Below are 15,351 nucleotides of genomic sequence, written 5' to 3'. Positions count from 1 at the left end.
GTAGTTGGCCTGTGCCCACTGTGACACTATCGTACAATAAATCTGTATGGTTGTCAGCCTGTACCCACTGTGACACTATCATACAATAAATCTGTTGTGGTTGTCGGCCCTGTACCCACTGTGCCGCTTTATCGTACACCAAATCTGTATGGTTGTCAGCCTGTACCCACTGTATCACTTTATCATACAATAAATCTGTATGGTTGTCAGCCTGTACCCACTGTATCACTATCATACAATAAATCTGTATCGGTGTCAAGCCTGTACCCACTGTAACACTATCATACACTAAAATCTGTGTGTTGTTAACCTGTACCCACTGTAACACTATCATACAATGTAAATCTGTATGGTGTCAACCTGTACCCACTGTAACACTATCATACAATAAATCTGTATGGTGTCAGCCTGTACCCACTGTACCACTATCATACAGTAAATCTGTATGGGTGTCAACCTGTACCCACTGTAACACTATCATACACTAAATCTGTATGGTGTCACCTGTACCCACTGTAACACTATCATACAGTAAATCTGTATGGTGTCACCTGTACCCACTGTATCACTATCATGGGATCCCTATTCTACTTTCTCCTTTCATAAATCAAAAATTGGCAACTGAAGATGAAGACGTCAGCGAGTGGCGGCACGAGGCTTGCCACCGTTTTGCTCGGTAGGTGGCTAATAACAACACATGGGGTTTCGGTCTCTTCGGAAAATTCGAGACCCTTAATCTCCTCATCGAATAAAGTGTTGTGAAGAATTCATTTACCATCTTAGAAATACAATGAAACTAGCGTAGTCGTGATGGTTTGTGATCTTATCAGCTATCATTAAACCTGTAAAAACTTTACCTCCCACCCACCAGGCGTCGCGGCGTGTAATTCATTGTGCTCTCAACAGGACCTCATTTTCAACCACTTATAACTTCAGTTGAACCATACACAGAAAAACAATAAATTAATCAGTTTTATTCATCTGGAGTCGTCTTCTTCACACCATCATCTCTACAGATAACGACTTCATTATCAACAATTCTCAACGGTCCCTCAATTTTTCTTCAGCAGCAAATATCCAGTTAAGGATGTCTTGTTAATTAATCTCATTAACTTATCGCTAAATAAGAAACACTCTGTTGAAAATTACTTTTACTACAGTAGATAAAGTTCTAACTCTTTAAGAGATGTTAAATATCTACAAGTGTTTCTTGTACTTTCTGTATCTTCACATACCTCTCTCTCTCTCTAGATAATGTTTCCTTCGACGAACACTCTTGCGTTACCATGGATACCATCAATAGATCGGGACTGCTGTCACTGCAGAGGATAAAAGAAGCCTCGATGTAAGTCACTTCGTTTTTATTCTGTAGCGTAAGAGTTGGCGGTGAGTGCTTCTGACTGTCTGTCTTTCTTCTAGTCTATTTGTTATAAATTGAGAAATGTCAGCACAAATAGCCCTTTCATTTGTTTTACACGAATAACCGAAAACAAAACAAATGAAGAAGTTATTTCTGTTCACTTTATGTCTCTTACGTCTAGTTATTTCTGTTTATGTTATGTTTCTTCCAGCTAATTGTTTCTGTTTATGTTATGTTTGTTTCAGCTAATTGTTTCTGTTTATGTTGTGTTTGTTTCAGCTAATTGTTTCTGTTTATGTTGTGTTTGTTTCAGCTAAATGTTTCTGTTTATGTTATGTTTGTTTCAGCTAATTGTTTCTGTTTATGTTATGTTTGTTCCAGCTAGTTATTTCTGTTTCTGTTATGTTTGATTCAGCTAGTTATTTCTGTTTATGTTATGTTTGTTTCAGCTAGTTATTTCTGTTTATGTTATGTTTGTTTCAGCTAATTGTTTCTGTTTATGTTATGTTTGTTCCAGCTAGTTATTTCTGTTTCTGTTATGTTTGATGCAGCTAGTTATTTCTGTTTCTGTTGTTTGTTTCAGCTAGTTATTTCTGTTTATGTTGTTTGTTTCAGCTAGTTATTTCTGTTTATGTTATGTTTGTTTCAGCTAGTTATTTCTGCTTATGTTATGTTTGTTTCAGCTAGTTATTTCTGTTTATGTTATGTTTCTTCCAGCTAATTGTTTCTGTTTCTGTTATCTTTGTTCCAGCTAATTGTTTCTGTTTATGTTATGTTTGATTCAGCTAGTTATTTCTGTTTCTGTTATGTTTGATTCAGCTAGTTATTTCTGTTTATGTTATGTTTGTTTCAGCTAGTTATTTCTGTTTATGTTATGTTTGTTTCAGCTAGTTATTTCTGTTTATGTTATGTTTGATTCAGCTAGTTATTTCTGCTTATGTTATGTTTGTTCCAGCTAATTGTTTCTGTTATGTTTGATTCAGCTAGTTATTTCTGTTTATGTTATGTTTGTTTCAGCTAGTTATTTCTGTTTATTTTTGTCAGTTTTATTTCAGCTACATTCTTATGTTTGTGTGAGAGAGTTGTTTAGTTTTTGTTTGTTACTCTCGTTAAATAATTTGATTTTACGTTGAATGTTTTCAGTTGGTTCCATCAACCAATCTTATAGAAAGAAGATGTTTTAGTTAACGGTAGGACTTGTTCGAAGCGAAAAATAATACCTCGTGGCATATCTTTCAAGAAATTGGCCTTTTACATTTTCAAGGTCATCTTGTATCTCAAGCAATTCTTTTGAATAAAACTTAGTTTGTATATATATATGTCCAGATCTAACTGTTGATTTAAAATGTTCCATTTGAATATAAGTTATGCCAGTCAGTTCGTTACGATCTCCATGTAAAGTTATTTCCTGAAACCTACAAGACACAAAATATCTGAATAGCGTGAGTTGTTTCTTGGGACAATACACACAACATGTGCATGACTTGAAACCCATCCTGTAATTAAAATTCCCCTTGCTCGTGTGGGCTGTGGGTGAGAGGCCTACATGCACACGTCCTCGCTGTTGGTGTCCACCACTCCGTATTTTTGTGGGTGGGGTTGCACATGAAGCAAGGTGCTGCGTGCAGACGACACACCCTCTGTGATCCATGGAGAGGAAACCAAAAGGGGAATCTCCATCTAGTGACACGCCTGAAGGCCGAAGGTCAGAGGTTAGCAGCAGTTTTGGCTGAAATCCAAGTCCATCCTAACAACCCCATGTATCTATAATACACTGTTCTGGTGAAAATTGTAGCGCCACCTATTGGTTAGAGTTCACACAAATACTCTGACGAGAAAATATTGTATATTCAGAAACTGAATATTATGAATAAAAAATTCATCAGGCTACATATCTGTGTTGTTTTAAAATACAATTTCATATCATTCTTAAAAATATCATTTAATAGAATTATTAAGTCTATAGTTTAGAAGCACAGCTATCAGTTCCATCATAGTTTAGTGGCACAGCTATAAGTTCCATCATAGTTTAGAATTACTATCAGTTCCATCACAGTTTAGAATTACTATCAGTTCCATCATAGTTTAGAATTACTATAAGTTCCATCATAGTTTAGAATTACTATCAGTTCCATCACAGTTTAGAATTACTATCAGTTCCATCATAGTTTAAAATTACTACCAGTTCCATCACAGTTTAGAATTACTATCAGTTCCATCATAGTTTAGAATTACTATCAGTTCCATCATAGTTTAGTAGCACTGCTATCAGTTCTATCATAGTTTAAAATTACTATCAGTTCCATCATAGTTTAGTAGCACTACTATCAGTTCCATCATAGTTTAGTAGCACTGCTATCAGTTTAATCATAGTTTAGTAGCACTGCTATCAGTTTAATCATAGTTTAGTAGCACTACTGTCAGTTTCATCATAGTTTAGTAGCACTACTATCAGTTCCATCATAGTTTAGTAGAACTACTGTCAGTTATACATGTCTATAACAATGTTCAATTCAGATTACGTATAATGAAATATACATAACCACAACAATATATTTACTCAATTATATAGACAGTTATACATGGCCACAACAATATATTCAGTCAGTTATATGGACAGTTATACATGGCCACAACAATATATTCAGTTAGTTATAGAGACAGTTAGTTATACATGACCACAACAATGTTCAGTTGAGAATATACATATAATCAGCTAAGCATATAGTCGAATCTATTTTAGTTTTTTTAGTGAGGGGATTATGGGTACATTACTTGTTATTTTATTTTAACCGTGTCCATTGAATTTAAACTAAAAACAATTTTATGTGATAATTATATACAAGTTTCTGTTGTCCATTCGAAGAGGGAATTTGCTATCGGGTTAAAATTTTGTGATTGGAGCACGTGCCTTTGGTGTTCACTGGCTGCGCCGGCTGTTATACACAACTGCAGTAATGTTCACTTGAGAATATGTATTAAACGATGAATATTTACACGACAAAGCACGTTGGCACATTTTGCTTTAGTCTTTTCAAACTTGGTCATATTTGCATGGTTTATTTTGTAATTTGAGTGACTTTGTAGAGAAAGGATTTATCTCAGTCGCACAGCGGCCTTCGGACTTTGCAACCCACGCGAATGTGCGAACGAATCCTCTGAAAAGACAATGAGGGGGAAGGAAGGCTGCACGTGACACGTGCTATTGGTCGGGCCAAGGAGGGCCACATTTAATATTTAAACCCGGACAGGCACGAGCCTGCCTGAGGGCCACAAAACCCTTTCTCATAACGATACCTCAGTGCAACCATCACACAATTAGTATGCAACTAGAAACATTCCCGACTCCTCCCTCTGCTATCAGTGCTCCGTGATTAACAACCGTTAACAGATTATTGGCTTGAGATATTAATTTCTACTAAATATTTTGTTGTTCTACGTCTAGGGGCGCGTGTCGTGACAACTGCTTGCCTTAGAATACTATTGTCGTATCAAAACTGACACAAATACGTATATATAATTGAAAATTCGTATCAGCTCGAAGAATGGCTTTCACCGAATGTTAATGGGGAATCCCGGTCGAAACGTTCGTTGCTTGATTAAAGAACAAAAGAAAGCACGAGAAAGGACAGTGCTAACAACTGGGGCGTAGAAATAAAATGTTCCATAGCTGATACGAAAGAACTAGAATCGTTGTCTACTGGACGAGCTAGTGATGACAATCTACATACTAAAGTTACCCAATGTTGAATGTAATGGTCACATTGGTAACTGATTCAAAACTATTGTCCTTTCAACACAAAATCCTATTAATACTGAACTATCAAAACGTGTGAAATAGTACATTAAGATATGTAACTAAGAATATTGAAAGACACAAAGGTGTGTTTCTATGTTAGTATTACACAGTGGTGGTTACACGTTAGTATTACACAGTAGTGGTTACACGTTAGTATTACACAGTAGTGGTTACAGGTTTGTATTACACAGTAGTGGTTACAGGTTTGTATTACACAGTAGTAGTTACACGTTAGTATTACACAGTAGTGGTTACAAGTTAGTATTACACAGTAGTGGTTACAGGTTAGTATTACACAGTGGTGGTTACAGGTTAGTATTACACAGTGGTGGTTACAGGTTAGTATTACACAGTGGTGGTTACAGGTTTGTATTACACAGTAGTGGTTACAGGTTTGTATTACACAGTAGTGGTTACACGTTAGTATTACACAGTAGTGGTTACAGGTTAGTATTACACAGTGGTGGTTACAGGTTAGTATTACACAGTGGTGGTTACAGGTTAGTATTACACAGTAGTGGTTACAGATTTCCTCTTAATCTTGTTGGAAACAGGAATTTGGAAAGGTGTATTTCCATGAAATTGTGTTGTTTTTTTGTTCACCATGTTAAAGACAATAACTTTTATAGGTGTTTCTCCAGGATATCCGGAAAGTGTTGTGATGTACCTACTTTATCTTGTTGAAAACAGGAACAGTGATTCTATGATTGGCTGTAGTCCTTAAGTGGTATGGTTCTAGAATCAGGAGATCTCTGAACGGCATTTATAGTGAGTGAAAACCTTTATGGAAAGTTGGAATTTTGTTTTTGTTAAAGTATTTCACAGTATAAGTGGTTTAAGTTAGGTAGTTTGATGGTAGGGTTCATTCCGGGGTGAATTTCGATAAGCAGATGGCAGTGTGTTTGGCTTTCTTTAGGAGTTTGTGGTCCTTTGTAAGACGTGCACTGAAGAGTCACCGATGGGTTTGTATCATTTGACAGTTGTTTTGGCAGATAAACATTGTTACATATGTTAGTAATATCACATGTTTGTTATCATATTCATAAGATAAATGTGTATATTTTGGATTTTAAGGTGTACGTTTTTTCTTGTTTTAAGGCACTTTTGTCGACAGTAAATTATGAGTTTGTTGTATTGGGTTCAGTTTTCATTCCTCACTTGTCTTGAGGAGATTATAGACGTGTGTTTTTGTGGGGTTTAGTTTTAAAGAGAATCGTCCATTGCATCATAATAATTATGTTAATTTTTATCACTTGTTTTTATTTCCTCTTACAGAGCCTTGACAAACCAATTACCAAAAAGATCTGCAATATCAGCGCCATCTGGAGTGAATGGGACGCTACAGAACGGAGTATTAGCACACAGCCGAACGTCACATTCAACAGTGACACCTATACAGGTGTCTGTTTCATCGTTATTAGGACCATCGCCAATGATGAACAGTCCTAGCTTCGTGAATGGGGCCTCGCCTATATCGTGTTCAGACATGTATTCAGAAAGCCTCCGTAGGCGGAAAGTTCACAGATGTGACTTTGATGGATGTGAAAAGGTATATACGAAAAGCTCTCACCTGAAGGCGCACAAGAGGACACATACAGGTAAAAGTATTGTCCTTGTTCGTTTACCCAAAGTGTTGTGTTCTAAGCTACTTTCTGAGTTGTTGAAGGCAGATCGAAGTCACGTTTTCATTTTACTTAGAATTGTTTTTATAAAAACTAATATTAGCGACAAATCGACTGTAGGCTTAATTTTCATGTTACTTAACATGATAATGTTATTTAACAGAAATGTTATTTCCAATGGTGTCAGTGATAGGACAGACCTAGTCTTAATTGTCAGGTAACATGGTGGTAGTACTAGCAAGGTTGTGATAACCAAGATGCTGGATGGATAACATGTTGTGATAACCAAGATACTGGATGGATAACAGGTTGTGATAACCAAGATACTGGATGGATAACAGGTTGTGATAACCAAGATACTGGATGGATAACAGGTTGTGATAACCAAGATACTGGATGGATGACAGGTTGTGATAACCAAGATACTGGATGGATAACAGGTTGTAATAACCAAGATACTGGATGGATGACAGGTTGTGACAATCAAGATACTGGATGGATGACAGGTTTGATAACCAAGATAATGGATGGATGACAGGTTGTGATAACCAAGATACTGGATGGATAACAGGTTGTGATAACCAAGATACTGGATGGATAACAGGTTGTGATAACCAAGATACTGGATGGATAACAGGTTGTGACAATCAAGATACTGGATGGATGACAGGTTGTGATAACCAAGATAATGGATGGATGACAGGTTGTGATAACCAAGATACTGGATGGATAACAGGTTGTGATAACCAAGATACTGGATGGATAACAGGTTGTGATAACCAAGATAATGGATGGATGACAGGTTGTGATAACCAAGATACTGGATGGATAACAGGTTGTGATAACCAAGATACTGGATGGATAACAGGTTGTAATAACCAAGATACTGGATGGATGACAGGTTGTAATAACCAAGATACTGGATGGATGACAGGTTGTAATAACCAAGGTACTGAATGGGTAATGGGTTGTGATAAACAAGGTACTGAATGGGTAACAGGTTGTGATAAACAAGGTACTGAATGGATAACAGGTTGTGATAATCAAGATACTGAATGGGTAACGGGTTGTGATAATCAAGATACTGAATGGGTAACAGGTTGTGATAAACAAGGTACTGAATGGGTAACAGGTTGTAATAACCAAGATACTGGATGGATGACAGGTTGTAATAACCAAGATACTGGATGGATGACAGGTTGTAATAACCAAGATACTGAATGGGTAACAGGTTGTGATAAACAAGGTACTGAATGGGTAACAGGTTGTGATAATCAAGATACTGAATGGGTAACAGGTTGTGATAAACAAGGTACTGAATGGGTAACGGGTTGTGATAATCAAGATACTGGATGGATAACATGTTGTCATAACAATAACACTGGATGGATATCAGGTTGTCATAACAATAACACTGGATGGATATCAGGTTGTCACAACAATAACACTGGATGGATATCAGGCTGTCATAACCAAGACGATACTGTAAAAGGTGTCACACGTTTCGAGATGTTTATCATATTATAATATCTTGCTGATTGGAATATCCTTTCTTTTGTCTTTTATGGAAACATGTTAGGATTTCTGGCGTGGCTCCATCCATTCACCGACGCCTATTGGTTAGTTTAAACGAACAATGAGTGAGAGCTTTCTTCTTTAACAAAATATTTTAATTGTCACCAGGTTATCGGTGATTCACGTGCCGCTTCACAACATTCTGCTATCATCATAAAACCACGTGGTTTCCATTATTGTTATCTACACAGAAACCACTGCAAAAAACAGCACGTGGTGAGCTAAAACCAGATGAATTAAAAGCTGTGTTGTCATCTTCCAGTTAATCTCTATAGTGTATACTTGGTTTTCGTCTTTGTTTATTGTATAAGCCAGCTACATTATTTTCAACGTTCTGGTCTGTCATCGTAATTTGGGTTCGCTGTCGGTCACAGTTCACAGGTGTCCCAGCCTTGCTCACAACGAAATCAGTGTTCTGACCTCCAGTTTTGATACACTTTCAACGTAGAGCTGCTTTTATTATTATTACATATTTATTTATATTATTAATATGATTGTCATCTAGCTTATATTACATCTCAGGTTTTCTAGATACAATAAAAATGAACCCTTTCGGTGTGCCTAAAAGTGAGACGTGTTTTCATTAAAACCACTTCTCAATGTTTTCACTCTACCAAAGACACGTGATACTGGACCCGCCAGACATGTAATACCCCCATCCTAGTGACATGCACAGTTTGGCGCGACCACTGACACCCCGGGGAAAGTGGCTGATTTAGAGGGTTCCACTGTATATTGAAAATGAAAGTTTGTTGTGAGTTTCACAATAGATATTGTTCAGGATGAAACGGGTGTCTCCGTTAACAATAAAAAGTGTATCAGGAGTCTACATAGAAACTCCGGTACACAGAGTAATCCAATGTTCTGTCAGCAAAATTACCGGTTCATTTAGAAAATTGGATGAGTTTATAAACACGCCTTCATTGTTTGACACTGTTCTCTTTGTGTTTATGTACTTCTCTTCGATATTTAACACTGTTCCGTTTGTTTATGTACTTGTCTTTAGTATCTTACACTACTGTTTCTGTTTATGTACTTGTCTTTAGTATTTTACACTACTGTTTCTGTTTATGTACTTGTCTTTAGTATTTTACACGTACTGTCTGTGTTTATGTACTTGTCTTTAGTATCTTACACGTACTGTCTGTGTTTATGTACTTGTCTTTAGTATCTTACACGTACTGTCTGTGTTTATGTACTTGTCTTTAGTATCTTACACTACTGTTTCTGTTTATGTACTTGTCTTTATTATTTTACACTACTGTTTCTGTTTATGTGCTTGTCTTTTATTATTTTACACGTACTGTCTGTGTTTATGTACTTGTCTTTAGTATCTTACACGTACTATCTGTGTTTATGTACTTGTCTTTAGTATCTTACACTACTGTTTCTGTTTATGTACTTGTCTTTATTATTTTACACGTATTGTTTGTCTTTATGTACTTGTCTTTAGTATTTTACACGTATTGTTTGTGTTTATGTACTTGTCTTTAGTATCTTACACGTACTATCTGTGTTTATGTACTTGTCTTTAGTATCTTACACTACTGTTTCTGTTTATGTACTTGTCTTTATTATTTTACACTACTGTTTGTGTTTATGTACTTATCTTTAGTATTTTACACTACTGTTTCTGTTTATGTACTTGTCTTTAGTATTTTACACGTGCTGTTAGTGTTTAATTTTCACCACAGTATCATGAGGCCATACTTTAATGTCTCACCATAGTACCGTCAGGCTATTCTTTAATGTTTTACCACAGTATCGTCAGGCTATACTTTAATTTTCACCACTGTATCGTCAGGCTATACTTTATTGTTTCACCACAGTATCGTCAGGCTATACTTTAATGTCTCACCACAGTATCGTCAGGCTATACTTTAATTTTCACCACAGTGTCGTCAGGCTATACTTTAATTTTCACCACAGTGTCGTCAGGCTATACTTTAATTTTCACCACAGTATCGTCAGGCTATACTTTAATGTCTCACCACAGTATCGTCAGGCTATACTTTAATGTTTTACCACAGTATCGTCAGGCTATACTTTAATGTCTCACCACAGTATCGTCAGGCTATACTTTAATGTTTCACCACAGTATCGTCAGGCTATACCTTAATGTCTCACCACAGTATCGTGAGGCTATACTTTAATGTCTCACCACAATATCATCAGGCTATACTTTAATTTTCACCACAGTGTCGTCAGGCTATACTTTAATTTTCACCACAGTGTCGTCAGGCTATACTTTAATGTCTCACCACAGTATCGTCAGGCTATACTTTAATTTTCACCACTGTATCGTCAGGCTATACTTTATTGTTTCACCACAGTATCGTCAGGCTATACTTTAATTTTCACCACAGTGTCGTCAGGCTATACTTTAATTTTCACCACAGTGTCGTCAGGCTATACTTTAATGTTTCACCAAAGTATCATGAGGCTATACTTTAATGTCTCACCACAGTATCGTCAGGCTATACTTTAATGTCTCACCACAGTATCGTCGGGCTATACTTTAATGTCTCACCACAGTATCGTCAGGCTATACTTTAATGTTTTACCACAGTATCGTCAGGCTATACTTTAATTTTCACCACAGTATCGTCAGGCTATACTTTAATGTCTCACCACAGTGTCGTCAGGCTATACTTTAATGTTTCACCACAGTATCATGAGGCTATACTTTAATGTCTCACCATAGTACCGTCAGGCTATTCTTTAATGTTTTACCACGGTATCGTCAGGCTATACTTTAATTTTTCACCACTGTATCGTCAGGCTATACTTTATTGTTTCACCACAGTATCGTCAGGCTATACTTTAATGTCTCACCACAGTATCGTCAGGCTATACTTTAATTTTCACCACAGTGTCGTCGGGCTATACTTTAATTTTCACCACAGTGTCGTCAGGCTATACTTTAATTTTCACCACAGTATCGTCAGGCTATGCTTTAATGTCTCACCACAGTATCGTCAGGCTATACTTTAATGTTTTACCACAGTATCGTCAGGCTATACTTTAATGTCTCACCACAGTATCGTCAGGCTATACTTTAATGTCTCACCACAGTATCGTCAGGCTATACTTTAATGTCTCACCACAGTATCGTCGGGCTATACTTTATTGTTTCACCACAGTATCGTCAGGCTATACCTTAATGTCTCACCACGGTATCGTGAGGCTATACCTTAATGTCTCACCACAGTATCGTCAGGCTATACTTTAATGTCTCACCACAATATCATCAGGCTATACTTTAATTTTCACCACAGTGTCGTCAGGCTATACTTTAATTTTCACCACAGTGTCGTCAGGCTATACTTTAATGTTTTACCACAGTATCATCAGGCTATACTTTAATTTTCACCACAGTGTCGTCAGGCTATACTTTATTGTTTCACCACAGTATCGTCAGGCTATACTTTAATTTTCACCACAGTGTCGTCAGGCTATACTTTAATGTTTCACCACAGTATCATGAGGCTATACTTTAATGTCTCACCACAGTGTCGTCAGGCTATACTTTAATGTTTCACCACAGTATCATGAGGCTATACTTTAATGTCTCACCATAGTACCGTCAGGCTATTCTTTAATGTTTTACCACTGTATCGTCAGGCTATACTTTATTGTTTCACCACAGTATCGTCAGGCTATACTTTAATTTTCACCACAGTGTCGTCAGGCTATACTTTAATGTTTCACCACAGTATCATGAGGCTATACTTTAATGTCTCACCACAGTGTCGTCAGGCTATACTTTAATGTTTCACCACAGTATCATGAGGCTATACTTTAATGTCTCACCATAGTACCGTCAGGCTATTCTTTAATGTTTTACCACAGTATCGTCAGGCTATACTTTAATTTTCACCACTGTATCGTCAGGCTATACTTTATTGTTTCACCACAGTATCGTCAGGCTATACTTTAATGTCTCACCACAGTATCGTCAGGCTATACTTTAATTTTCACCACAGTGTCGTCAGGCTATACTTTAATTTTCACCACAGTGTCGTCAGGCTATACTTTAATTTTCACCACAGTATCGTCAGGCTATACTTTAATGTCTCACCACAGTATCGTCAGGCTATACTTTAATGTTTTACCACAGTATCATCAGGCTATACTTTAATGTCTCACCACAGTATCGTCAGGCTATACTTTAATGTCTCACCACAGTATCGTCAGGCTATACTTTAATGTCTCACCACAGTATCGTCAGGCTATACTTTATTGTTTCACCACAGTATCGTCAGGCTATACCTTAATGTCTCACCACAGTATCGTGAGGCTATACTTTAATGTCTCACCACAATATCATCAGGCTATACTTTAATTTTCACCACAGTGTCGTCAGGCTATACTTTAATTTTCACCACAGTATCGTCAGGCTATACTTTAATGTCACACCACAGTATCGTCAGGCTATACTTTAATGTCTCACCACAGTATCGTCAGGCTATACTTTAATGTCTCACCACAGTATCGTCAGGCTATACTTTAATGTTTTACCACAGTATCGTCAGGCTATACTTTAATGTTTCGCCACAGTATCTTGAGGCTATACTTTAATTTTCACCACAGTATCGTCAGGCTATACTTTAATGTATCACCACAGTATCTTGAGGCTATACTTTAATTTTCACCACAGTATCGTCAGGCTATACTTTAATGTATCACCACAGTATCGTCAGGCTATACTTTAATGTTTTACCACAGTATCATCAGGTTATACTTTAATGTTTTACCACAGTATCATCAGGCTATACTTTAATTTTCACCACAGTGTCGTCAGGCTATACTTTAATGTCACACCACAGTATCGTCAGGCTATACTTTAATGTCTCACCACAGTATCGTCAGGCTATACTTTAATGTCTCACCACAGTATCGTCAGGCTATACTTTAATGTTTTACCACAGTATCGTCAGGCTATACTTTAATGTTTCGCCACAGTATCTTGAGGCTATACTTTAATTTTCACCACAGTATCGTCAGGCTATACTTTAATGTATCACCACAGTATCGTCAGGCTATACTTTAATGTTTTACCACAGTATCATCAGGTTATACTTTAATGTCTCACCACAGTATCGTCAGGCTATACTTTAATGTTTTACCACAGTATCGTCAGGCTATACTTTAATGTCTCACTACAGTATCGTCAGGCTATACTTTAATATTTCACCACAGTATCATCAGGCTATACTTTAATGTTTCACCACAGTATCATCAGGCTATACTTTAATGTTTTACCACAGTATCGTCAGGCTATACTTTAATGTCTCACCACAGTATCGTCAGGCTATACTTTAATGTCTCACCACAGTATCGTCAGGCTATACTTTAATGTCTCACCACAGTATCGTCAGGCTATACTTTAATGTTTTACCACAGTATCATCAGGTTATACTTTAATGTCTCACCACAGTATCGTCAGGCTATACTTTTAATGTTTTACCACAGTATCGTCAGGCTATACTTTAATGTCTCACCACAGTATCGTCAGGCTATACTTTAATATTTCACCACAGTATCATCAGGCTATACTTTAATGTTTCACCACAGTATCGTCAGGCTATACTTTAATTTTCACCACAGTATCGTCAGGCTATACTTTAAGGTTTTACCACAGTATCATCAGGCTATACTTTAATTTTCACCACAGTATCGTCAGGCTATACTTTAATGTCTCACCACAGTATCGTCGGGCTATACTTTAATGTCTCACCACAGTATCGTCAGGCTATACTTTAATGTTTTACCACAGTATCGTCAGGCTATACTTTAATTTTCACCACAGTATCGTCAGGCTATACTTTAATGTCTCACCACAGTGTCGTCAGGCTATACTTTAATGTTTCACCACAGTATCATGAGGCTATACTTTAATGTCTCACCATAGTACCGTCAGGCTATTCTTTAATGTTTTACCACAGTATCGTCAGGCTATACTTTAATTTTCACCACTGTATCGTCAGGCTATACTTTATTGTTTCACCACAGTATCGTCAGGCTATACTTTAATGTCTCACCACAGTATCGTCAGGCTATACTTTAATTTTCACCACAGTGTCGTCAGGCTATACTTTAATTTTCACCACAGTGTCGTCAGGCTATACTTTAATTTTCACCACAGTATCGTCAGGCTATACTTTAATGTCTCACCACAGTATCGTCAGGCTATACTTTAATGTTTTACCACAGTATCGTCAGGCTATACTTTAATGTCTCACCACAGTATCGTCAGGCTATACTTTAATGTCTCACCACAGTATCGTCGGGCTATACTTTAATGTCTCACCACAGTATCGTCAGGCTATACTTTATTGTTTCACCACAGTATCGTCAGGCTATACCTTAATGTCTCACCACAGTATCGTGAGGCTATACCTTAATGTCTCACCACAGTATCGTGAGGCTATACTTTAATGTCTCACCACAATATCATCAGGCTATACTTTAATTTTCACCACAGTGTCGTCAGGCTATACTTTAATTTTCACCACAGTGTCGTCAGGCTATACTTTAATGTTTTACCACAGTATCATCAGGCTATACTTTAATTTTCACCACAGTGTCGTCAGGCTATACTTTAATGTCTCACCACAGTATCGTCAGGCTATACTTTAATGTCACACCACAGTATCGTCAGGCTATACTTTAATTTTCACCACTGTATCGTCAGGCTATACTTTATTGTTTCACCACAGTATCGTCAGGCTATACTTTAATTTTCACCACAGTGTCGTCAGGCTATACTTTAATGTTTCACCACAGTATCATGAGGCTATACTTTAATGTCTCACCACAGTGTCGTCAGGCTATACTTTAATGTTTCACCACAGTATCATGAGGCTATACTTTAATGTCTCACCATAGTACCGTCAGGCTATTCTTTAATGTTTTACCACAGTATCGTCAGGCTATACTTTAATTTTCACCACTGTATCGTCAGGCTATACTTTATTGTTTCACCACAGTAT

General features: G+C 37.0%; 1 protein-coding gene across 1 annotated transcript in view; it reads left to right on the top strand.

Annotated features, from left to right (window-relative positions):
- The first annotated feature begins 1,230 nt into the window (after positions 1-1,230).
- The window catches only part of LOC143247850 (uncharacterized), a 30,845-nt gene continuing 16,724 nt past the window's right edge, over positions 1,231-15,351 (top strand). The window contains exons 1-2 of the mRNA XM_076496401.1: positions 1,231-1,345; positions 6,435-6,757. Coding sequence (XP_076352516.1) covers positions 1,287-1,345; positions 6,435-6,757 — 382 coding nt within the window. The 5' untranslated portion in view covers positions 1,231-1,286. The remainder of the gene's footprint in view (positions 1,346-6,434; positions 6,758-15,351) is intronic.

The sequence above is a fragment of the Tachypleus tridentatus genome, chromosome 3 (assembly GCF_004210375.1).
Source record: "Tachypleus tridentatus isolate NWPU-2018 chromosome 3, ASM421037v1, whole genome shotgun sequence".
In the NCBI taxonomy this organism is placed as follows: Eukaryota; Metazoa; Arthropoda; class Merostomata; order Xiphosura; family Limulidae; genus Tachypleus; species Tachypleus tridentatus.
This window is presented reverse-complemented; position numbering and strand designations above follow the sequence as displayed.